Here is a 25,000-nt window from a genome sequence, read left to right as displayed (position 1 = left end):
CTCCGTTAAGCCGGTGTGTGTGGATCTGTCAGACTGGGACGCCACAGAGCAAGCTCTGAAAGACATCGGTCCGGTGGATCTCCTGGTCAACAATGCAGCCTGCGCTAAACTGCAGCCCTTTCTAGAAGTCACGCCAGATCAGTTTGACACGTAGGGCTTTGAGATATCACTCACATTCTTATCATTGTGTTTTGAAGCAGTCTGAGTGCATTTGTGATTGCTTTCGCAGGTCTTTCAGTGTCAACGTCAAAGCTGCACTTCATGTTGCTCAAGTAAGAAGAGCACACCTATGCTGGATGATATCAGAGAGAGTTCTACCACAGTTTTAATGGTGTTGTGTGCGTTCGTTGTAGATCGTGGCTCGAGGAATGAAGGCCAGGGGAAGTGGAGGATCCATTGTGAACGTCTCGAGTCAAGCTTCACAATGTGCGCTGAAAGATCATGCCGTATACTGTGAGTGCATATCTATTGCATTCATGCAACTGGAACCACTGTCCTGTTTATTAGGCCTGGAGATAATGATTTTGTTTACATGCACTAATGGATCCAATCCGATTCACATATTCATTTACATGTGCATTATTACACTAGCTTGGAATAATTATGATTTCTTAATGTTTCTGAAAGAAGTCTCTTCTGCTCACCAAGGCTGCATTTATTTAACCAAAAATAGAGTAAAAAATGTGAAATATTATTACAATCTAAAACAGCTGTTTTCTATGTGAATATGTGTTAAACTGTAATTTATTTCTGTGATGCAGCTGTATTTTCAGCATCATTACTGCAGTCTTCAGTGTCACATGATCTTCAGAAATCATAATAATATGCTGATTTGCTGCTCAACAAACATTTCTGATTATTAGCAATGTTGAAAACAGTTGTGCTGCACAATATTTTTGTGGAAACGTTACATTGTGATGCATTACCATTCAAAAGTTTGTAAGTAAGATTTAAAAAAAAATTAAATAAATAAATAAAAATAATTTAGTTTAATTCAGCAAGAATGCATTAATCAAAAGTGACATTAAAGACATTTATAAAATATTAAACGGCAAAAAAAAATTAGCATTGATAATAAGTAAGAACTATTATTAATAAATGAGCCTCAATAATAATTAAGCAGACGATCAGCATATTAGAATGATTTCTGAAGATCATGTGACACTGAAGACTGCAGTAATGATGCTGAAAATACAGCTGCATCACAGAAATAAATTACAGTTTAACACATATTCACAAAGAAAACACTTATTTTAAATTGCAATATTATTTCACAATTTGTACTGTACATTTGATGATAATTGCAGCCTTGCTGAGCAGAAGAGAATTCTTAGAGACATTTAAAAATTGTAATTATTCCAAATATTAAGTAAATCTCTTCCAACGACCAGTTCATAAGACATAATATTTACACACACTTACATGCTTAATTTTTTCCTGTTGATCAGATTATTTCAGATCTCCATTCATGTTTACATGAAGGCTTTCTGATTATTAACAGATTATTTTGGTGCATGTAAACATTGGCTGCATTCATGCAAATGTGTAAAGTATGCAATGATGGGAGCTTCTTATGCAAGGGTCAGGATAATGTACATTAATAATAATGATGGTTAAAACAGAGAAAATGACCCCGAGACAATTAAGCTCAATACATGGATGTGAAAAACTGATTTGAGTTTTATTACAGTATATTTAAGGGTCATTATACAAAAATATTTGACCACAGAATTGAGTGACTGAGCAATCAGAGTCAAGTGTTGCAGACATTAATGGCCTTGTTTTCCTTGCATTACTGCAGAAAGATCTTGAATCCAGCACACGTCTGAGTGATGATTGATTAGTGTGTTGTCTGCAGGTGCCACTAAAGGAGCGCTGGACATGCTGACCAAAGTGATGGCGCTGGAGCTGGGTCCATATCAGGTGCTTATGAAATCATGATTTCGTCAAACATTGAGCTCATTGTACGCTGTTTACAGCTTTGAGAAAATGAATTGTGCTTTGCGGTGAACAGTCTTTCCAGGAGGCTTCAGGCCAATCAACAACCACCCTCTCAAATACAGAAATCTGTTTCTAAACGATTGAATGCTGGGGTGTGTGCCACTAACTGCTCTGTAATTATGTGGAGAAGTAGATGGAATTGCTGACAGATAATAATGCATATTTACAGCAAAGTTGTTTGTGTATGGCAATCAGTGTTGGGGTGGATGTGTTTATGTTCACCATCGTGTTGCTCTTGCTGATCCTCACTGCTAGACTTTCTTGGCAAGCTCAGCAGACAAACTGGTTTGTTCTAGGAATGTCAAATTAATTCAACTCATAATGCCTGTCATATATTTCATGAGGACATAATGTATTCAATCCAGTATTTCTTCTCTTGAGAGTAGATGTGATCATTGATGAATAATGCAAACATCATTTCCATGTTGGCCTGAACACCGTTTTAACTCCTTCCATGAATGCCGAAATATGATGATTATTATTATAATGTTGTTATTATTATTATTAGCAGCCTTGCTGAGTGACAGACAAATTTAGATTAGATCTGCAACCCTGTTACCCATTTTATTGTATTTTATTTTTTATATTTTAAAATATTGTTTAAATGTATTATAGTTATGATAATAATAATAACAAATTAATAATATCTAAAATATAAAAACAGCAAATACACCCAGATGGGTCACAGGATTGCAGATTTAGTTACCCATTTTGGTGTATTTTCTGCTTTTATATAAATATATTTTTAAATAGTATTTACATTCATTATGATTATGATGATTGTTATTATTGTTAATATTATTATGATTATTATTAGTAGTAGTAGTAATAGTATTAGATTTTAAATTGAAATAATACTTCAAATGTAAAAACAGGAAATATCTATTTGGTTGGTTACACAGTATTTATTTATTTGTTTGTTTTATTTTATTTTTGACCAAATGTTGGTTTGTAGTTATTGGTAAACATTTACCATAAATTAATGCATTTTATTAAAAATAATAACAATAATAATATATATATATATTACACCAACAACTATTATTAGTAGTAGTAATTGTAGTAGTATTAGTGTTAGTATTATTAAGATCAAATGTTGATTTGCAGTTATTTGTAAACATATTTACAATAAATGTATGCATTTTAATAAACATTATAATGATTCAATTCAATTGTATATGTATTACAACAACAATTATTGTGGTTAGTTTGTTAAAAAAAACATTTTTTTTTTTTTAAACAGACAAATCTTTGAAAATGGTATGTTTGCCGGTTTTCTGTATATTGAGCTGAAAGTGTCTGTTCGGTGAGTGTATTCATCATTAATGTGCCGTTACTCAGCATGTGGTGTGTAATCTGACCTGGACAGATCCGAGTGAACTCTGTGAACCCGACCGTGGTGATGACAGAGATGGGGAAGATCGGATGGAGTGACCCAGAAAAGGCCAAGAGCATGACGTCACGCATCCCGCTGGGGAAGTTTGCAGGTGCGTCTGCGTCTCCCTGCGTTTCCCTGAGTGCTGTTTCAGTGAGTCAAAACATCTCAGTGATGACGACAATACATCGTGTCGTTTAGTCTCTTATACAGCGCATTTCTACTGCCACAGTGCTTTACAATGCATTCAAGACCAAACAAACACAGCTTCTTAAAAAAAAAAAACTAATATTACAAATATTAAAACACAGCTTCTTAAGAAAAAAAAACTAATATTACAAATATTAAAACACAGCATCTATATATATATTATGAATAAAGAGTGAATGGCTAGAGGCAAATATTAAAACAGCATCTTAAAAGAAAAGAAAAAACAAATATTACAAATATTAAAACACAACTCTTAATAGAAAAAACAAACAAATATTACAAATATTAAAACAGCATCTTAAAAAAAACTAATATTACAAATATTAAAACACAGCCTCTTAAAAAAAACTAATATTACAAATATTAAAACAGCATCTTAAAAAAAAACTAATATTACAAATATTAAAACACAGCCTCTTAAAAAAAAAACTAATATTACAAATATTAAAACACAGCCTCTTAAAAAAAAAAAGCTAATATTACAAATATTAAAACACAGCATCTTAAAAAAAAAAACTAATATTACAAATATTAAAACACAGCCTCTTAAAAAAAAACCTAATATTACAAATATTAAAACACAACTTCTTAAAAGAAAAAACTAATATTACAAATATTAAAACACAGCTTCTAAATAGAAAAAAACTAATATTACAAATATTAAAACAGCATCTTAAAAAGAAAAACGAATATTACAAATATTAAAACACAACTTCTTAATAGAAAAAAAATAATATTACAAATATTAAAACAGCATCTTAAAAAAAAACGAATATTACAAATATTAAAACACAGCCTCTTAAAAAAAAACTAATATTACAAATATTAAAACAGCATCTTAAAAAAAAAACTAATATTACAAATATTAAAACAACTTCTTAAAAGAAAAAACTAATATTACAAATATTAAAACACAGCCTCTTAAAAAAAAAAAGCTAATATTACAAATATTAAAACACAGCATCTTAAAAAAAAAAACTAATATTACAAATATTAAAACACAGCCTCTTAAAAAAAAACTAATATTACAAATATTAAAACAGCATCTTAAAAAAAAACTAATATTACAAATATTAAAACACAGCCTCTTAAAAAAAAAACTAATATTACAAATATTAAAACAGCATCTTAAAAAAAAAACTAATATTACAAATATTAAAACACAGCCTCTTAAAAAAAAAAAGCTAATATTACAAATATTAAAACACAGCATCTTAAAAAAAAAAACTAATATTACAAATATTAAAACACAACTTCTTAATAGAAAAAAACTAATATTACAAATATTAAAACACAGCATCTTAAAAAAAATAAAAATTAATATTACAAATATTAAAATACAGCCTCTTAATAGAAAAAAACAAACAAATATTACGTCTCTCCTGAATCAGACTCAAACGGCGTGATATAAACGTGCTTCTTCAAGCCGTTTTAAAAGCGAACGAAGAGTGAATGGCTGGAGGGACGTTATTCCGTAACCGAGAAGATCACCTTTTTGCTTAAATCAGGAATAGTTTATCAGCGGATCTCAAGTTCTTCACTGGTTTGTGCAGAGTAGCAAGATCTGACAAACAGCATCTCCATTAGTGCTGCCAAACGATTCATCGCATATTGCACAATATATGTGTGTACTGTGTATATGTATTATGTATATATAAAGACACACGCATACAGTATATATTTTGAAAATATTTACGTTTACATTTATATAATTTATATTATATATAAATAGAACATATTTTTCTTAAATATATACATGCATGTGTGTAAGCATACACAGTGCACACACATATATTATGTAATCAAAAACTTTTATTTTGGATGTGATGAATGGTTTGACAGCAGTAACCTCTATACAGTAATCAGGCTTCAGTTTCCAGCGCAGTGAATCTGTTCTTGAATATTCTCTCTCTGTCTGGGATTTAGCAAAGATTGTGTAAGCGTGATTTAGTGACAGACTGTGATTTAGGTTATCTCCAGTGTTTGACAGCGCTCTCTTTGCTCTCTCATGCCGTGGTGTAGAAGTGGAGGATGTGGTGAACTCCATCCTCTTCCTCCTCAGTGATAAGAGCAGCATGACGAACGGAGTGATTCTGCCCGTGGACGGAGGCTATCTGGCTTGCTGAGGACAAACGTCATCAGCCACAGGTTCATGAGGGGAACGGACGCCTTTCACCTGCTACAACTCATTTTAAAACAATTCATCATCTTTGTTCTTCAGACAAAGCTTCAGAGCATCTGCTGTTATAGTGGAGCAGCATGAACATTCTGCTGAATATCTCCTTTTGTGTTGCACAAACCACTTAATGTAGCATTCAAACTGAACTGAAGCCTTGCTTTAATGAGCTCATACGGTCCTCATGAGAGCCTGAAGGTCTCAGCTTCTAGCCACTTCCAGTTGCCATGACAATACAGTCCATTTCTAATGCTGTAGTATCATGAAAGGCCTGTAGAGTTCAACATTCACACTGCTGTTATTGTAGTATCATTGATATACTATTGCAGCTTTTATTATTATTAATTGGTTTCTTTTTAATTTTAGTTAAAGTTTTAGTAATTTAGTTTTTTTTTTTTTTTCATACATCTATATAGTAATTTTTGTCTCAGTTTTGTCAAGCTAAAAGAAAATGAGAAATGATGCCTTGGCCACTGGATGAAATAAAATGTTTAATATTTTTTTAAATGAAATAAAATCTTAATTTTTTTATATTTTCTTTTATTTAATTTGAATTTTTTTTTAAATGATCATAACCCTGATACACATGATTAAATCCAGATTTTCCTGATCAAATTTCCTGACAGAAAATTGTGATGCTTATAATAGTTTCTGTTGATGTTCATAATATCATATCTTCATGCCTTATAGTCACATTTAGCAGATTAGAGCTGAATATTAGTATCATTTACATTTTCCAACGATATAAAAAAATCAAGCTGAGGTTTGTGATATAGTAAATATCATTTTACGTAAGTATACTGTATTAAAAGGTTGTATGTAGATATATATCCAACACTAAATATATTCCTGGATGCAATATAGTTCACATTTTGCAACAATATTGCAATTTATTTGAATGATAAAAAGGTCTCCACAGACAAGGAGAAATGTATTTACTGTGACTGAACTTTATAAAACTTGATTTTAAAAGCATTGCAAATGGACATATTAAAGAAATCTCAGTCTGTTCCTCACACAAAGCTGTTGTTTGGCTTCAGAAGACTTGTGCGTTACATTTTATTACACTTTTATTGTCATTTATTCCAATGAATGACGGCAGAGAGTCAGAGTAAGGGTAAAACATGAATAGATTTATTAATTAATGCATTCCTCATCTAAAACATTTTTGTGTAAATATACTATCTTACATCATGGAAATGTCTTTTGGCAGCTGTGAAGATCATCTTTTTTTGTCCATTTTGAGTTATTTACAAAGAAAGGAGGTGCTGGAGCACTGATGCAGGATACTGTTGTGATCATGTCGACTCGAACCCAACACATTCACGCCACATGCAGAAACAAATTAAACAAGCTTTCCAAAGAGGGAACAAATGCCCATGCGTGTCCTTCAGTTACAGACACGCTCAGGCTTCGGCTCGTGGCATGCAAGTCTCACACACCGCAGATGATGATGACGATGATGATGATGATGATGATGATGTGGGCATTTGTTCAGACAGAGCACAGAGGTTTGAGATCGTGAAGCTGTACCATAAAACCCTTCAGCAGTGCTTCATCTGTACATAAAAAAACTAGAAAAGAAAGCAAATCCAAAACCAGTGTAGTCACTAACCGCAGAGATACGACGAGTTTCCTTCTCCAGCGTTTATTAAAGAGTCGAGAAGAAGAAAACATCTAGTGTTCATGAATGCATGAGGCTTTAAAGTCCACATGAAATCAAACGCACCCTATTTAATTTCTTAATTCACATATCTGCTCATACAGTGCATGATTATTAAAAAGATCAAAATCTTTCAGCAAAATGTAACCCAGCTAACAGAAAGCGTTCTGGTAAAGTTATGAACAATCGTTAATACAGTGTTCATTCAGAGTTATCTGGTTTTTATTAGTGTTCTTAAAACGTTAGCACCAAACTCTTTATACATTGTTTGTGAAACATTTCTAAAACTATTTTTTTTAAGTGATACTAGTTTAAAAAAAATTGAGAACATTCTAAATAACATTCCCATAATGTTTGCAGAATTATAACATAAAAAAAAAAATTGTAATAACAACATAGCCAGAATATTAGTATTAAAGTTCTGAGAAGATTGTTATCTGGTCAAGTTATGAGCAAATGTAACGTTGTAACGTTGTTGCAGTGTTCAAAGTCAATCAAACACAAAAAGTAGCACACAAATGTTATTTTGCATCATTCAAGGAATGTTTGATTTGAAACATTCTGTTTTTTAAATGTTACGTTCAGAGAACATTCAAAAGTAACACTTTCACAATGTTTGCAAAATGATCAAATAAAACATTCCTTTAATGTTTGCATAACCAAGAAAAAACAAAAAATTGAAAACATTTTAAAAACTGAACGTTCAGAGAACATTCAACAGTAACGTTCTCATGTTTGCCAAATAATAAAATGGAACGTTCCCTTGACGTTTGCATTAAAAAAAAAATGCTCATAAATAATGTTTTCATAACTTACTGGGAATGTTAGCAAAACGTTCTTAGAACTATTTTTTGTTAGCTGGGTACAAAACTGAACTTGATTTTTAACCCTTCCATGACCAGCTACACTGTAAAAAAAAAAAAGAAAAAAAAGTTGAGCAAACTTAAAAGTTTAAGGCAACCAGCTTCGGCATATTCTTGAGTTTTCTCAACTTGTTGTTGTAAGTTTATACAACAAAAATTTGAGAACTCAAAAATCTCCTAAAAAATAAGTTGAGAAAACTCAAAAATCTGCTGAAGCTGGTTGCCTTAAACTTTTAAGTTTGCTCAGCTTTTTTTTTTTTTTTTACAGTGTACGCTTTTCACAATCCAAACATTTGCAGCATTTCTCTGTCGTTGAATATCTGGTTTGACTCGCTCCGGATGTAAAATGGGTCGTGAACTAATACTGCCAATGGTTAGCTTTGTACAAGACCGTCTAAATCAACAGAACTTCCCCGTGTCTTCCTTTACAACATCAAGAAACACTTCTTTACAGTATGTCAACAATTACACTGTACCACTAAAACTTCTCTTATAAACGATATGAAATGGAATATTACGTCTCCGGGCGCGTGAGGCCGTGAAAAACAAAAGCCATCTAGCAGGAGGCTTCCCTCTACCAATGGTTCATATACATGTGATGTGCATTAGAGCTTGATGGACGGCTGTCACTGAACCTGTGAGAGTAGTACAGTATATTTCCCAAGAGGCTGATTAAAAATCTTGTAGTTTTGCGAGGCTGTCGCGGCGTTCGCTCAGAACAGAGTGCAGCGTTTGCCGCGTTTTTTGACGGGCGGAGGGCAGAGGACGGCGCGGATGGCTTCGTCAAATACAGTCTTTAGCCCGCGCTGAGTCAGAGCTGAGCACTCCAGATACTTCACAGCCCCTGCGGCACAAACACAACAATACACTGCTTTTAAACATTTGCTCTACTTGGAAGAATTTGACTTGAGTCAAAGTGATTAAGTAATAATATACTCCACTGGGGATGTGTGATTAACCGAAATACATGCTTATAATGATGAAAGAATACTAATATTATAATACAAATGAGAAGCTTTAAGGACACCCTGGAGTATTCTGTCAAAATAAAAGGGTGATGGATCGCTTGAAAAATGAGAGATTAACACAGCCATAAATATTAGTGTTGTAATTTTACATATAATAAAATTGTTTATTTTTATTTAATTAAGTAGTGGATTTTTTTTATTATTTAACAGTGAAATGTTACAATAGTAATATTTCTTGTTTTGTTTTTATTTGTATTTTTAATAATAAAAATAATTGTTGTTGTTATTTAATATAAATAAAACCAAACACAAAATATACTAGGAAGGTAGGTATTATTTATTTATTTATTTTTATTTATTTATTTATTTCATACTGATAAATAATCATTTTTGTAATTTTTAGAAAAAATAAATAAATAAATGGATTTTTCCACAAATTGTGCAGCCCTACTCTCTTTTTCTCTCTATTTATTTATTTATTTATGTTTTTGAAAGAAGTTTCTTAAGCTCATCCAAGGCTGCATTTATTTCATCAAAGATACAGGGTAACACTTTATTTTAAGTTGTCCTTTTTACACGTGATACTATTATAATAACAATAAATTATGCACAATTACATGCAAGTAACCATAAATCAAACCCTAACCATATAGTAAGTGCATGTAGTTCATTAATATTACTCAGTACTTAAATGTATAATTACACTGTAGCAAGGACACCTTAAAATAAAGTGTAACCAAATACAGTAAAAACAGTGAAATATTATTGCAATCTAAAACAGCTGTTTTCTATGTGAATATCTGTTAAACTGTAATTTATTTCTGTGATGCGCAGCTGTATTTTCAGCATCATTACTGCAGTCTTCAGTGTCACATGATCTTCAGAAATCATAATAATATGCTGATTTGCTGCTCAACAAACATTTCTGATTATTGTCAATGTTGAAAACATTAATATTTTTGTGAGAACTGTGATACATTTTATTTTTCAGGATTCACAGATGATTAAAAAGGTCAAAAGAACAGCATTTATTTAAAATGGAAATCTTTTGCAACATTATAAATGCCTTTTACTGTCACTTTTGATCAATTTAATGCGTCCTCGCTGAATAAAAGCATTCATTTGTAAGAGGTTTGTAAGAGGTGTTGGTCCTGCAGAAGTCAGGCTTTGAGAAACACTGACCCTCAGGCTTCTGGCAGCACAAAGAGCTGATGGGGAACGGTCATTGTGTTTCTGAGACAATGGGCATCTCTGTGCGTCCCACTCCAACATAACCAGCGTCCCACTCACTCAATAACTGCATTAATGCATGCACAGAATTCCTCGGTACGCACCGATCTCTCGGGCCATGGCCAGACCCTGCGGGTAAGTGATGGGCGACAGCTTCTTGTCCCGCAGCCGCTCTATGGTGTCCTTATCATCCCGCAGGTCCAGTTTGGTGCCCACCAGGATGATGGGTGTGTTGGGGCAGTGGTGTCGCACCTCGGGGTACCACTGGAGCACAGAAGCACTCGGTCTTAGATTACGCTCTGCTATCAGTGTTGTGTTTTTGTCTGCTTTGCATGCTGTGCTTTCAAACACGACTGAAAAATGAGTTGCACCAACCTTTGCACGGACGTTCTCAAAGGACGCTGGGCTCACCAACGAAAAGCATATTAAAAACACATCCTGTGGAGAAAACAGAGGGAAAATGCAGTTTTTATATTTGCAACCTCAGTTCAATTACACCGCACTGCATCATATCTGCTGAATGAAATCCAATACTTGTTTCCTACTCATTTTGATGAGCTGATTCCAAAAATAATCAGCTCGAGCACGTCACACTTTCTCACAAAACATGCATTTCATAGTGTTTTTGCTTTTAATGACCATTTGTAAGAGGAAGAAGTGTGGTATTATTCTTCAATCAGAGGGAAAACTGCCACAAAAACATAATTCCTGAAAAAATCTTCATTCTTATTTTGTGAAAAAAGTGATATTTTTAAACTCTGCGTCTTTTATTTATTTATCATGTCACACACACACAAGATATATTTGAAATTAATCAAATTCATCATTGTTTTTCAATACATCATTCTAAACAGCAATAAAAATGAAATTAATTAATTATAAAATAATAGAAAATGAAAGAAAATGAGAACGAAAAATATTATTCCTGCTGAGAAAATAAAAAGTTATTATTTTCGATTATTTAGTTGGAGATAATTTGGGCAAATTAATGCTCATTATTAACTCCTTTTTGAAGTGTACTTTATTTGGGCTCAACACCCCCAAATATTACAGCAACAGATTACCAATATTTATTCATAATAATGTGATATAATTTACTGAGATGATTTTTTAATTCAGCATCATTAAATTAGGTCTATATTTTTGCTATTGTCATGCTTTTGAAGTGTATTTACAGCTTTTCTTCAGCTGCTTACACACTAAATCTCTCCTTGTCTCACAGTTTCTGAAAGCTGTCACTCAAACAGCAGAAACACACCAAATCTGCAAAACCAGACACTATTCTCAGCCTTTTCAATTTCATAAAACACTTTTTGCAAAACACAACACACAGTTCTCTATGTAAAGGTGTTTGCTTTTGAGATGTGTTTGTGATATTTTGAATGCAAGAGATGCGAGGCATTTCGCATTTTGTGTGCAATTCTTGGATTTGTGTGTAAAGTTTTGAAAATGTGTGCAAGCAGCTGAAAAACCATTTTCTAAATTCTTAAGAATGCTTAAAAATGATATGGTTTTACTAAAGAACTAAATCTTCTGCTAACATAAAAATGTGTTCTATGTGCTGATGTAATGATAAGAAAGTGAAGGCAGGCACCGTCTGCGGGTACGAGAGCGGACGAAGGCGATCGTAGTCCTCTTGTCCTGCGGTGTCCCATAAGCCCAGGTTCACCGGTTTGCCATCGACCATCACATTGGCAGAGTAGTTGTCAAATCTGAAAAAAGCACATCACAAACCATTCAGGACGAGACAAACGGCGTCAGAAACCGACTTCTGTTCCAATCCATCAACCCCTGAGCACTCGTTCATCTCTGACAGATCAAGCAGTTCCTCAGAAACACATTCCAGAGTCGCATCAGCTCACATTTGTGGAATATCTCTCTATAAAGCGTCAGGACAGAGTTCATTAGGTCTTTTGAAATGCAAATCAGTGCTGTCACATGCACTTCAGCGAGGAGCAATACATCATCTGTCTGTCTGAGCGATCTCCACAAGATTATTACTAGAGAAAAAATTACATGAAAACTGTAAAAAAAAAAAAAAAAAAGAACTGAAAAAACTTACACAATATCTGCAACATTGGAATTTATTTTGTCTTTATGAGGGTGAATAAAAACCATATAATCTATTTAAGTCAAATATGTCAATTGAATTGATTAATTGTAATACAATTCTCATGTTAACACTTTAAATCCTACTGTATCATATTATATATACATACATATATACATATATATACACTTCTAAGGCCTCAAAATCATTACAAAAAAAAAATGTTACACACAATGTACTCCGAGCCTTCTGTCAATAGTTTAGAGTTTTTTATCCAGTAAAAGCTCTTTTTTTCTGTCAAATCTCGACTGGTTTTGATCAAGTAAGCGTCAGAATAACTGCAGTCATGTCTCCAGATGAACACTTGCTGGACTGAAGCAGCTCAGCTTTACTTGATTCTCCATCAATCACTTTCTAGAAAAATCAGTGCGTCTCGATCTTCTGAGGAGCTTTACTTTCACTGTTCCTCAGCGGAGGAATGATCTTCATCTCACATCTTCTGAGGAGCGTTTATTTCTTCATCTTTCAATCAGCACTGGATTATATGTTTAGATCATTTCAATCTCATCTTACTGAGATATATTACTGGAGATATAGAGCGACGACTGATGTTTATGTCAGTATCTGCTCTACTGTTAGAAACATCTCATTGATTTACATCATTTTCTCACTGTATCAAGACTATATAAGCCATAAAAACCTGATGCATCAAATATGACACAAACATAAACCACACATGCATGCATTTTTATTTGTTTACATGTTCAATAAAGTGCTCCATTTGTTTGAGTTTTTTTAAGCGGATGCACACAGTATATACTCACACTGTAGGGATGTACTCGCCGGGGAAGGCATTTGTGGTGTAGCTGATGAGCAGACAGGTTTTACCCACCGCCCTGAGAAAACACACACACCACAGCTCATTTCTGAGATGCATTACTGTGCATTCATATAAACCCACAGATGCAGAGGAAACGATGGTGACAAGAGCACTATAGGTCAGAACATTATATGATGAATAAGTTGCATTATATGATATAAAAGTAGTTAGTGCTGCTGGTGTGCTGCTCTTTCTGTGGGTGATAGTATGTCAGATAGTGACAGACCCTGTCCCAGATTCACACTCGCCCGAGGGCAAACACACACACACACACACACACACACACACCAATCAAACATGCACTGAGAGAGCGCTAGCCGTTAAGAATCGTTCGTTTGAGTCGAATGAAGGACTCGTTCACCACCTGACTGATTCGTTCAACCGCGCTGTTTCCATTAAATACAATACAAAATAGAATATGGTCAATTATATTTTGAAAATTCGTAATTCAGAAATGCATACAGGCATTAAATAAACCCACGTGAACTCATTTTAAGATAATAATAATCACTACCTTCACACACAGAGCTGGGTAGTAACTGATTACGTAATCAGATTACAAAAATTAAGTACTTGTAATTATACACATACACTTGTAATCAGACTATAGTTACTTTTTATGAATTACACGATTACATATTTTTCACACATTAGCAATAATTTATTCATAATTGATTTTTTTCGCCATCTTTTCAATTTTCCTTTCTAAAATAGTCTTCAGTTTTGTGGACATTCACACAGAGATCAGTCACTTTCTGCTTTAAGAAGTGTTTCAACATTGCATCAACTACAGATGAACACATTCATTTGTATTTTTATTCATAATTATTACTTTGGAAGGCGCTTGTCTTTCAAACACATTAAAATGCATAAATTAATTTTTTTTTTATTATATATATATAGCTATTTTTTTTTTTTTTTGTCATCTGGTTCTCTTTCACCTATTATATTTTTATTTGAAGTACCCCTGATATTTTAAAACAAACATTTTAATAATAAAGTATCACATTTGCATGTTAATGGTTTTCTGACATTTATTAATGGTCACATGACATGCATGTAAACAAACAAAATAAAATATTTTATTTTGATTAATTTTAAAATTGTTTTAATTTAACATTTTTTTATGATTTAATTAATTATTAGCCTTTAATTAAACTCATAAACCCCCTGCAGTTCCTTCACAAACCCAGTTTGTGAAACCTTGATGTAATATAATATATGTAACAGATTATCCTGTTTAAATCAACGTGAAACACGAGAGTTCAAAAGTAATCTAAAAGCAGTCTGATTATATTACCTAAAATGTGTTACGTAATGGATTACGTTACTAACTACAATATTTGTCATGTAATTTGTAATCAGTAACGGATTGCAGTTTGTAAGTAATCTGCCCGGCTCTGTTCACACGTTAACAAAAATAAAAAATTACAGACTGCAAATTGCTATAAAAAGCCTTAAATATGTTCTTTGCATTGATTTATAATGCACAAAATGTGTTATTTTAAGTCACAAAGAAAATTATGTAATTTGGTTAATGTTGAAGAAAATTTACATTTATGAATATAATATTTTGCTGATAATATAAATAAATCTCCTATATATTCTATGTTTACAATGAGAAAAATAACAGAATATATCACATATAGTGAAATCAATGTCTAAATTGGATTTTGTAGCAGACCAACATTCTTTAACAAGTGGGCATTTAAAAAAAACAAAAACAAACATATATGATCAACTGACTCAGTACTGAAATTACAGAAATTACAATTCAAGTGCACGCAAATACGCCTTGACGTAAAATAATTGTGAATCATGCTTCTGAACCGGTTCTTCAAAAGAACCGACTCGCGGAATGACTCGCTCACATGCACGCGCTCCACACACTCCTCGTGCACGCTAAAAGAGGGAGTGGTAACCATAGCGCTTCTGTTTCAGGCTTTTGCCATTCAACACCCAGTTCAATACACTCTCTGATAATGTGAACGAAAATGACACATTTCTGTTCGAAGCCCGTTCATTTAATGTCTAATAAACATTGCATGCTGCCAAGCCGCACGTGCATTAGCGAATCAAATAATACACGAAACAATTATTAATGTATCACGCTGTGATGCGCTCATTACAATAGCTATACACGTTCCGATTATATTACAGTTTTGCATGCATTCTGCACGCATGCACACGCTTAGGATCAAATAGAGGATATTATGCTGAGAAAACAATAAAATGCAAAGGCCAGAGCTAGGCATGGATGCATTGCAATACCCCACACGGCTTTTCCAAGGATGCTCCTCTCCATCAGCTCCCAAAAACACTACTTACCCGTCGCCGACCACCACGCATTTAATAGCTTGCATTTGTGGAGAGGCAGGTTACTTCACTTCACGGCCGTAAATGTATTTTATTAAGCCACAACTCCCACTTAACCCGAGAAATGATAGATATCTGCAAAAATACGGTCACTGCCCTCCTTGCAGCAGCGGTTTTGACGGCGAACCTCTCCGAGACCCTCCGGAAAAAGACGAAGATATTTAAAGGGACAGGAGCCACACAGCGTCGAGTCGATGCACACGCACAGGATTGAATACTAGCCACTAAACACGGCTGAATGTGTACTATTTACTATTTTTTTTCATAGTGATTGTAACAGTTGAAGTTATACGACACTAAATACTTTGAATAGGTGCAGGCAGATGTTTGTCACGTGACCTTACCTCGTTAATATAAGTCCTGTCCAGTTATTACGTTGGAAATTTTTCACTTTTAATTCAAGCTGTGTTATGTTTAATCGTTTAACACATTGAAACGGGAATATGTGTTGTACTGCGTTAGACCAGCTGAGACTTGTTATAGCGCTTGCATTTTATTGCTCTTTTGTTGATTTTGATTGCTTCTATTGTCCTCATTTGTAAGCCGCTTTGGATAAAAGCATCTTCTAAATGACTAAATGTAAGTTTCATCAAAAACATATTTTATTTAATAGCCAACACACACGTTACAAAAGTGGAAAGGGAACTCCAACAGTAGAAAACATTTTAAAATATACAATTTGTAAGCGCCATAATATAAGAGGTTTGATGGTCAGTATGGCACATTGGGGATTTTAAAATATATATTTGTGAAAAAGATCCAACATTTTTAATAAAAGTAAATATTTATTAAAGTAAAATTTTGAAATTAAGAAGTTTTTGAAAATAAGTTTCCTGATTACTCACCAAGACAAACTCCTTTTCTAAATATATACACTTAAAAATAATTAGTGCTGTTAAACGATTAATCGCATCCAAAATAAAAGTTTTGTTTACATAATATATGCATGTGCACTGTGTATATTTATTATGTATATATATAAATAAACACACATTCAGTATATATTTTGAAAATGTATATACATTTATATTATATATAAATATATAAACATAACATTTTTCTTAAATATATACATGCATGTGTTTGTATTTATAAATACATAATAAATATACACAGTACACACACATTATACAAACAAAACTTATTTTGGATGCGATTAATCGTTTGACAGCACTAAAAATCTAATTTTTTTATTTTTCCAATTCATTAAAAAAAATGACACTCAAATATGTAAAAGCATTGTAAAAACGTGCAATATGCAGTAGATTTATTATGCATGGCTGCACAGCACCCTGATGGAAATCACTTCTTGGGGCTGAAGTGAGCGAGAGCAGAGCCCTGGACGTAAGTGAGAATGGCGTTCTGGAGGAAGCTGGCTCTCTGGGCCTCGTCCTCGCGGATGCGCTGGATCTCTCCTTCTCTAATGCGCAGACGCTCCAGCAGAGACGAGATCTCGCTCTCTTTGTCCAGAAGGGCCTCTCTGTGGGCGGTGCTCAGAACTGATCCAAAACACAAACACAATGAGCCTCAGCATCAGGTTACATAACAACACACAAGCCTTGCATTCAGTCCTCGCCATGCAAAATGAGTTGCATGAATAAATCCTGACCTTATTATATTATCAAACTCCAAGTATAAAGAAAGGTAATGCATGCGCACCCTTCATCTCTCTCTCCAGAGCGGCGATCTTCTCTTTAAGGCCGCTCTGTGCCGTCCTCTCGGCCTGCAGATGGCCGATTTGCTCTTGCAGCTCCACTCGCACTCGAGTCACGTCGGACACTTTCTCCTGCTCTTTACCTGCGAGCTCCTGCGGTGCAAACACACAGCGACAGCTCAATAAACGGATTTACTTTTGTTAACTAAAACCATTTTAATTATATTTATTATTGAAAAAATAAAATATAAAATAAAATAAACCTGCTGAGATAGTAATCAATTAATAAAAATGTAATTTTTGTATTGGTCTGAAACGGCTTGTGATTCGTCCAACATCATAACCAAAATCTGATTGTTGATAAGTAGACAAAAAAAAAAAATAATAATAATTTCTATGCATTATATAAAATCACATTATAATAAAACACCAATATTCACCCACATACATTTTCATTAACAAAGATTTCATGAAGACACTATCGAAACATTTTCACTTCCATGTTTGTAAAATTAGGAAATTTAATGGCAAAATAAATCAAAATGAATAAAAATAAATCCTAGTGCAGTGGTTCTCAACTAAAGGGCTTCAGAATTCAGACAAAACATGCATTCAAATAAGCTAAAATAATTATTAACAATTATTTATGTTAAATATTTGGCCACAGGAATTTTTATAAATAAAAAAAAAATCGTTGTGGGACCTTGGAGTCAAAAATGTTGCAAACCACTCAGGGTTATTATAATTAACTAAAACTAAAACCATAACCTTTCATTTTATTCATAAAAATGAATAAAAACTATAAACATATTAAAAAAATAAACAAATAATTTTTTTTAAATTAAAATGAAAACAAAAACCAGTAACACTTTATTTTAAGGCGTCCTTGTTACACATACTTACTAAAATAATAACAATTAATTAGGCATAATTGCATACAAGTAACCAAACCCTAATCCTAAATCTAACCATATAGTAAGTACATGTAGTTCATTAACTCTTTCCCCACCGCCAGTGTTTTTACTGATTTTCACTAAAATTTCATTGCCCCCTGAATATTTTGTTGTATGAATATCTGAACATGCAAAACATCAAAATAAAGATCAGACACTCTACTTTCGGGAAAAAATTAAATAAAAAAAATTTGTATTATTCTAGCTTCAAGCATTGTTTTTTTTTTTTTTTTTTTACAATTGAATGTAGGTAGGTTTCATAAAAAAGAAACAGTTTGAGCACAAATCACATTTTTATCAAATACTACATCTGGATCATATTCAGCAATATTATCAAAGCAAAGATGCAGTAGATGGCTTCCATCAGTATCCCAAAGCTTGCACAGGCCTTTAACACTTTCTGGATCCACATTTCACTCGGTAACATTAGGCAGTTTTCATTTATATGCGGTTAGTGTTGATGATTGCATTATTTTTCATATGCATATGCTCACATATGAGATCGCACGTTTCTGCGTCTTCCTCGTCTTCCTTCCTCGTTTTTGATCAACACTTTCTAGACTCTTTCAGGAGATGCGCAATAGCGCCCCCTAGCGTACAACAGCGAAAACACGGAAACACAGAAAATTCCATGTTTGGCAGCAAAGCGTTGTCTCATGAATAACAGAAAATTCTGTGTTTGGTGGGGAAAGAGTTAAGGTCGTTGCACACCGAGTCCAAAATTTTCGTATGCGTTTTTTTCATTTTTTCTTTCGTATTCGTCATCCTTTCCTAGAGGCAGTGTGCAACAACCTTTAATATTACTCAGTACTTAAATGTATAATTACACTGTAATAAGGACGCCTTAAAATAACGTGTAACCCAAAATCATATAAACACTAATTCATAACTCTACTAGAAAAAGTCGTCCTGATGCTGAGACACCTGCTGTAACTCGTGGATCCTGCGGCGGAGCGAGTCCGTCTCGATGCTCTGCTGGCCCGCTCTGGCATGCAGCTCCGCGATGGTTTGTTTCTGCTGGGTGCAGTGGTTCTGCGATTCATCTCGAGACTGACGAAGCGCTCGCAGCTTCTCCTCCAGGCTGCTCAGGTGCTGCTGCTGCAGAGGATCAAGCGGCTTCCATGAACAATACTGCAGGTACTGATGTAGTAACGATGCAAAGAGTACGGCGTACCTCCTCCAGTCGCACTTGGGCCCGTACTTTCCCCAGCTCCTCCTCAGCCTGAGCTCTCTCGGTCACCAGAGCCGCTTTCACTCGGCTCAGATCCTGCACACAAGAGCGCACGTGAGTCTGCACTCGCTCAGACCTCTTTATATACCATTAAAATCCAATGATGTGAGCAAGGCTGAGGTTGGTTTTCAAATTAAATGAATAGTCCACCCAAAAACGTCATTCCAAACCTGAATGCTGTTTTTTTTTTTGGTTTTTTTTGCAAGGAACACAAAAGTAGGACATAAAAACCATAAAATTAACTATAAAAATGTTGCATATGATTAATGCACTACATTCCAAGTATTTGGATTTTTCAAAATAAAATAAATTAAAACAATAATAATAGCTTTTTACAGGTTATTAACCAAAACTAAAACAATAAAAACATTTGTGTTACTTGTATAAAAAAAAAAAGGTCCCACTTTATATTAGGTGGCCTTAACTACTATGTACTTACATTTAAATTAATAATTTGGTACAATGCACTTATTGTGTACATACATGTTTTTACATTGTACTTGTATTTTTAAAAATACCTATATGTAATTACATCTGTAATTAATTTCTGTAATTACATTTATAATTACACTGTTGACCAATCCCTTACACCTAAACCCACCCTTAAACCAACCCAGACCACCAAACCTGTCCCTAACCTACCCGTATCCCACCTCAATAGCAGCAAAAGTGTTTTGCAATACAATATGAACACAATAAGTACATTGTACTTATTTTTTGATGTAAGTACATAGTAGTTAAGGCCACCTAATATAAAGTGTGACCAAAAAAAAAAAAAAACTTTAACTGAAATAAAATAAAATATTTAAAAAATTAAATATACTACATTTCAGATAATTGCCAAGACAATGTCTTCTAATTTTCTGGTAGTGCTTGAAAATTGAAATAAAAACTTATAATAATAATGACAAAAACATGCAACTAAAATGTAAATGAAAACATAAAATATGATAATAGTATCTCAGTGATACTGAAATAACACTGTTATACAGGTTTGGAACAACATGAGACATGTTTTTAGTGCTCAAACGTGATATTTCTTGAATCTTTAGTTTTGTGAATAATCTTGTGTACTTCTTCTAACTGGATCCGCTGTCCCTCAAGCTTAAGGATGCGTTCTTGAAGAGCTCTCTCGCTCTCCTCCTGGTGTCTCGTCAGATGATCCACCTGGAGACCAAGGACACTGAACTTTAACTGAAGCAAAACCTAAAGTAAAACTCTCTGTGCGTTTCACATCTTTACCTCCTTCTGTCGTAAACTGTCCATGTCTTCAAGCGCCTGCTTGGATCTCCTCTTCTCCATTTCCAGACGTTCTAATATAATAAAGAAAACATTCCAAACTCAAACACAATCAAACACCGGAGGGTTTTGCCATGTATCCGAGCTGCAGCACCTTCAGTCTGAGCGAGACGCAGCTTTAGCTCCGCAGTGGTGTTCGTGAGCTCCTGCTTCAGCTCGAAGATCTGATCCTGCTGTGTTTTACATCTGCGTTCGGTCTCCTCCAGCTGCAAGCGATAAACACACTGGATAAACCTCTCACACCTGAGCTGCTCATCTTATCGAATGCTTCACCTCTGTACCTTGTTCCTAAGCTGGAGGTTCTTCTCTGACAGACTGTTCACTTCCTTCAAGAGCTTTGCTTCCCTCAGAGCGCTGTCCTACAAACCGAAAACATCAGAAATCAGTCACTATGGAGTAACAGAGAAGTTAAATGATCAGGTATGCTATTGTAGTCATAAACACTAACGTTCAAGGCATTTATTTGATCAAAAATACAGTAAAAACAGTGAAATATTATTAAAATGTAAAACAGCTGTTTTCTATGTGAATATGTGTTAAACTGTAATTTATTTCTGTGATGCAGCTGTATTTTCAGCATCATTACTGCAGTCTTCAGAGTCACATGATCTTCAGAAATCATTCTAATATGCTGATTTGCTGCTCGAGAAACATTTCTGATTATTATCAATGTTGAAAACATTAATATTTTTGTGGAGACTGTCATGCATTTTATTTTTCAGGATTCACAGATGAATAGAAAGTTCAAAAGAACAGCATTTATTTACAGTTTTTTTTTTTTTCAGCTGCTTGCACACATTTTCAAAACTTTACCTCTTTTCTTCAAAACTTTACACACAAATCTAAGAATTGCACACAAAATGCAAAATGCCTCACATCTCTTGCAAAATGAAGCAAAATATCACAAACACATCTCAAAAGCAAACATTTGCAAACACCTTTGCCATAATATTCATTCCGGTTAAATTTGTGTGTGTTACATCGAGAACTGTGTGTTGTGTTTTGCAAAAAGTGTTTTATGAAATTGAAAACTGAGTCAAAGTCTGAGAATAGTGTCTGGTTTTGCAGATTTGGTGTGTGCTTCTGCTGTTTGAGTGACAGCTTTCAGAAACTGTGAGACAAGGAAAGGTTTAGTGTGTAAGCAGTTGAGAAAAACTGTAAAATAGAAATCTTTTGTAACATTATAAATGTTTTTACTGTCACTTTTGATCATCCTTAATGAAGAAAGTATTAAATTCTTTAAAAAAAATATTACTGACCACAAACTTTTTAATGCTAGTTCATATGCATATAATAAAAAAATGCAATAATTACTTGAATTCATAATCAAAAATAACCAATCAACCATCTTATATTTATTAATGTTATATTTCTGTTTTGAATTCAAATGCATTCGATCAGAGGATTAAGGAGTAAAAGTCACAGAGCTGAGACGGTAAGATGCTGTAGAATGAGTAAACACCTCCTGCTCTTTCTTGATCTCTCTGGACTGTCTGTCTCTGAGCTCGGCTTTCTCCAGTTTAACTCGAGTCAGCAGCTCGCCGAGATCATGAGCCTTCTGCTCCGACAGAGCCAGAGCCGCCTCCGTCATCTGCAGCCTGAGAAACAACACACACACAAAATAGCCCACCTTCACACCACTGATTTCAGCCATTAAAGGGATAGTTCACCCAAAAATGAAAATGTGATGTTTATCTGCTGACCCCCGGGGCATCCAAGATGTAGGTGTCTTTGTTTCTTCAGTAGAACACAAACGAAGGTTTTTAACTCAAACCGTTGCAGTCTGTCAGTCCTATAATGCCAGTCAATGGGCACAGAATCTTTGAGAGAGAAAAAAACATGCACAGACAAATCCAAATTAAACCTTGCGGCTCGTGACGATACACTGATGTCCTGAGACACGAAACGATCAGTTTGTGCAAGAAACTGAACAGTATTTATATCATTTTTTACGTCTGATACACGCAATGTCCAACTCTCCTGAGCTCATCCACAACATCCGGCGCGTGACGCGGCAACGGCTCTGGAACATAGATGTATATATACATGGATATATACGTAGATCCCTACGTATCGCGGCCCATAGAAACAGTCGCTAATGAGCAATCTATGTATATATATCTATGTGCCAGAGCAGGTTGACGCATCACGCGCCGGATGTTGTGACAGTCGGACATTGAGGTTTATCAGAGGTAAAAAATTATATAAATACTGTTCAGTTTCTCGCACAAACTGATCGTTTCGTGTCTCAGGACATCAGTGTATCGTCACGAGCCACAAGGTTTAATTTGGATTTGTCTGTGCATGTTTTTTTCTCTCTCAAAGATTCTGTGCCCATTGACTTGCATTATAGGACTGACAGACTGCAACGGTTTGAGTTAAAAATCTTTGTTTGTGTTCTACTGAAGAAACAAAGTCACCTACATCTTGGATGCCCCGGGGGTAAGCAGATAAACATCACATTTTCATTTTTGGGTGAACTATCCCTTTAATGAACCTAAAACATTCACGGCACTCTTAAAGGCTGCTTACTTGGCTGTAAGAGAGTTTATAGATGATTTCTGCTCGTTCAGCGCCTCCTGTAACTGCCCCAGACGCATGGAGGAGTTTCTACAAGAAACACAAAACCTGTTAGTCGTCCATCATACGCTATCATCCTTCTGTTACTGTTCACTCACCTAAAACTACATGAGTGATATAGACAAAAAGAGTTAAATCGGTTGATAGATAGATAGAACGATAGAGAGATAGAACGATAGATAGATAGATAGAACGATAGATAGATAGATAGAACGATAGATAGATAGATAGATAGATAGAACGATAGATAGATAGATAGATAGATAGATAGATAGATAGATAGACAGACAGATAGAACAATAGAGCGACAGAATGATAGAACGACAGACAGATAGATAGAACGATAGAGCGGCAGAACGATAGAACGACAGATAGACAGACAGACAGAACAATAGAGCGACAGAATGATAGAACGACAGACAGACAGACAGAACAATAGAGCGACAGAACGATAGAACGACAGACAGATAGATAGACAGACAGACAGACAGAACAATAGAGCGACAGAGCGACAGACAGATAGATAGAACGACAGACAGACAGACAGACAGACAGACAGAACAATAGGCGACAGAGCGATAGAGCGACAGACAGATAGATAGACAGACAGACAGACAGACAGAACAATAGAGCGACAGAACGACAGACAGATAGATAGACAGACAGACAGACAGACAGACAGAACAATAGAGCGACAGAACGATAGAACGACAGACAGATAGATAGACAGACAGACAGACAGACAGAACAATAGAGCGACAGAATGATAGAACGACAGACAGACAGATAGATAGAATGATAGATAGAGACAGACAGACAGATAGATAGATAGATAGACAGATAGATAGAACGATAGAGCGACAGAACAATAGAACGACAGACAGATAGATAGATAGACAGACAGATAGAACAATAGAGCGAGAGAATGATAGAACGACAGACAGATAGAACGATAGAGCGACAGAACGATAGAACGACAGATAGATAGATAGATAGACAGACAGATAGATAGAACGACAGAGCGACAGAACGATAGAACGACAGACAGATAGATAGATAGACAGACAGATAGAACGATAGAGCGACAGAACGACAGACAGACACAGATAGATAGATAGATAGATAGATAGACAGACAGAACGATAGAGAGATAGAGCAACAGAACGATAGAATGACAGACAGACAGACAGACAGATAGACAGACAGAACAATAGAGCGACAGAACGATAGAACGACAGATAGACAGACAGACAGAACAATAGAGCGACAGAATGATAGAACGACAGACAGACAGACAGACAGAACAATAGAGCGACAGAACGATAGAACGACAGACAGATAGATAGACAGACAGACAGACAGACAGAACAATAGAGCGACAGAATGATAGAACGACAGACAGACAGATAGATAGAATGATAGATAGAGACAGACAGACAGATAGATAGATAGATATACAGATAGATAGAACGATAGAGCGACAGAACAATA

At 34.6% G+C, this 25,000-nt stretch overlaps 3 protein-coding genes across 3 annotated transcripts in view; 1 reads left to right on the top strand and 2 right to left on the bottom strand.

Moving 5' to 3' along the window:
* The window catches only part of dcxr (dicarbonyl/L-xylulose reductase), a 21,285-nt gene extending 14,489 nt beyond the window's left edge, over positions 1-6,796 (top strand). The window contains exons 4-9 of the mRNA XM_058793724.1: positions 1-150; positions 230-272; positions 354-453; positions 1,859-1,923; positions 3,371-3,488; positions 5,609-6,796. The exon at positions 1-150 is cut by the window's left edge and continues 5 nt beyond it. Coding sequence (XP_058649707.1) covers positions 1-150; positions 230-272; positions 354-453; positions 1,859-1,923; positions 3,371-3,488; positions 5,609-5,712 — 580 coding nt within the window. The 3' untranslated portion in view covers positions 5,713-6,796. The remainder of the gene's footprint in view (positions 151-229; positions 273-353; positions 454-1,858; positions 1,924-3,370; positions 3,489-5,608) is intronic.
* Positions 6,797-6,874: 78 nt separating this feature from the next.
* On the bottom strand, positions 6,875-15,919 carry rac3b (Rac family small GTPase 3b). Its single transcript, XM_058793725.1, has 6 exons — positions 15,745-15,919; positions 13,361-13,432; positions 12,081-12,198; positions 10,862-10,924; positions 10,591-10,750; positions 6,875-9,132 (listed from the first exon to the last, which is right to left on the bottom strand). The coding sequence occupies exons 1-6, from the start codon at positions 15,777-15,779 to the stop codon at positions 9,002-9,004; spliced, it is 579 nt and encodes a 192-aa protein (XP_058649708.1). The 5' UTR covers positions 15,780-15,919; the 3' UTR covers positions 6,875-9,001.
* Positions 15,920-17,029: 1,110 nt separating this feature from the next.
* lrrc45 (leucine rich repeat containing 45) overlaps positions 17,030-25,000 on the bottom strand; it is a 16,178-nt gene continuing 8,207 nt past the window's right edge. Inside the window, exons 9-18 of the mRNA XM_058794606.1 lie at positions 23,462-23,539; positions 22,392-22,527; positions 21,211-21,288; positions 21,024-21,135; positions 20,873-20,943; positions 20,705-20,797; positions 19,574-19,666; positions 19,324-19,497; positions 17,452-17,599; positions 17,030-17,291 (exon numbers count right to left, since the gene is read on the bottom strand). Coding sequence (XP_058650589.1) covers positions 17,095-17,291; positions 17,452-17,599; positions 19,324-19,497; positions 19,574-19,666; positions 20,705-20,797; positions 20,873-20,943; positions 21,024-21,135; positions 21,211-21,288; positions 22,392-22,527; positions 23,462-23,539 — 1,180 coding nt within the window. The 3' untranslated portion in view covers positions 17,030-17,094. The remainder of the gene's footprint in view (positions 17,292-17,451; positions 17,600-19,323; positions 19,498-19,573; positions 19,667-20,704; positions 20,798-20,872; positions 20,944-21,023; positions 21,136-21,210; positions 21,289-22,391; positions 22,528-23,461; positions 23,540-25,000) is intronic.

Source organism: Onychostoma macrolepis, chromosome 12, assembly GCF_012432095.1.
Source record: "Onychostoma macrolepis isolate SWU-2019 chromosome 12, ASM1243209v1, whole genome shotgun sequence".
NCBI classification, from domain to species: Eukaryota; Metazoa; Chordata; class Actinopteri; order Cypriniformes; family Cyprinidae; genus Onychostoma; species Onychostoma macrolepis.
Note: the sequence above shows the minus strand (reverse complement) of the source record. Positions and strands in the feature narration are given on the sequence as shown.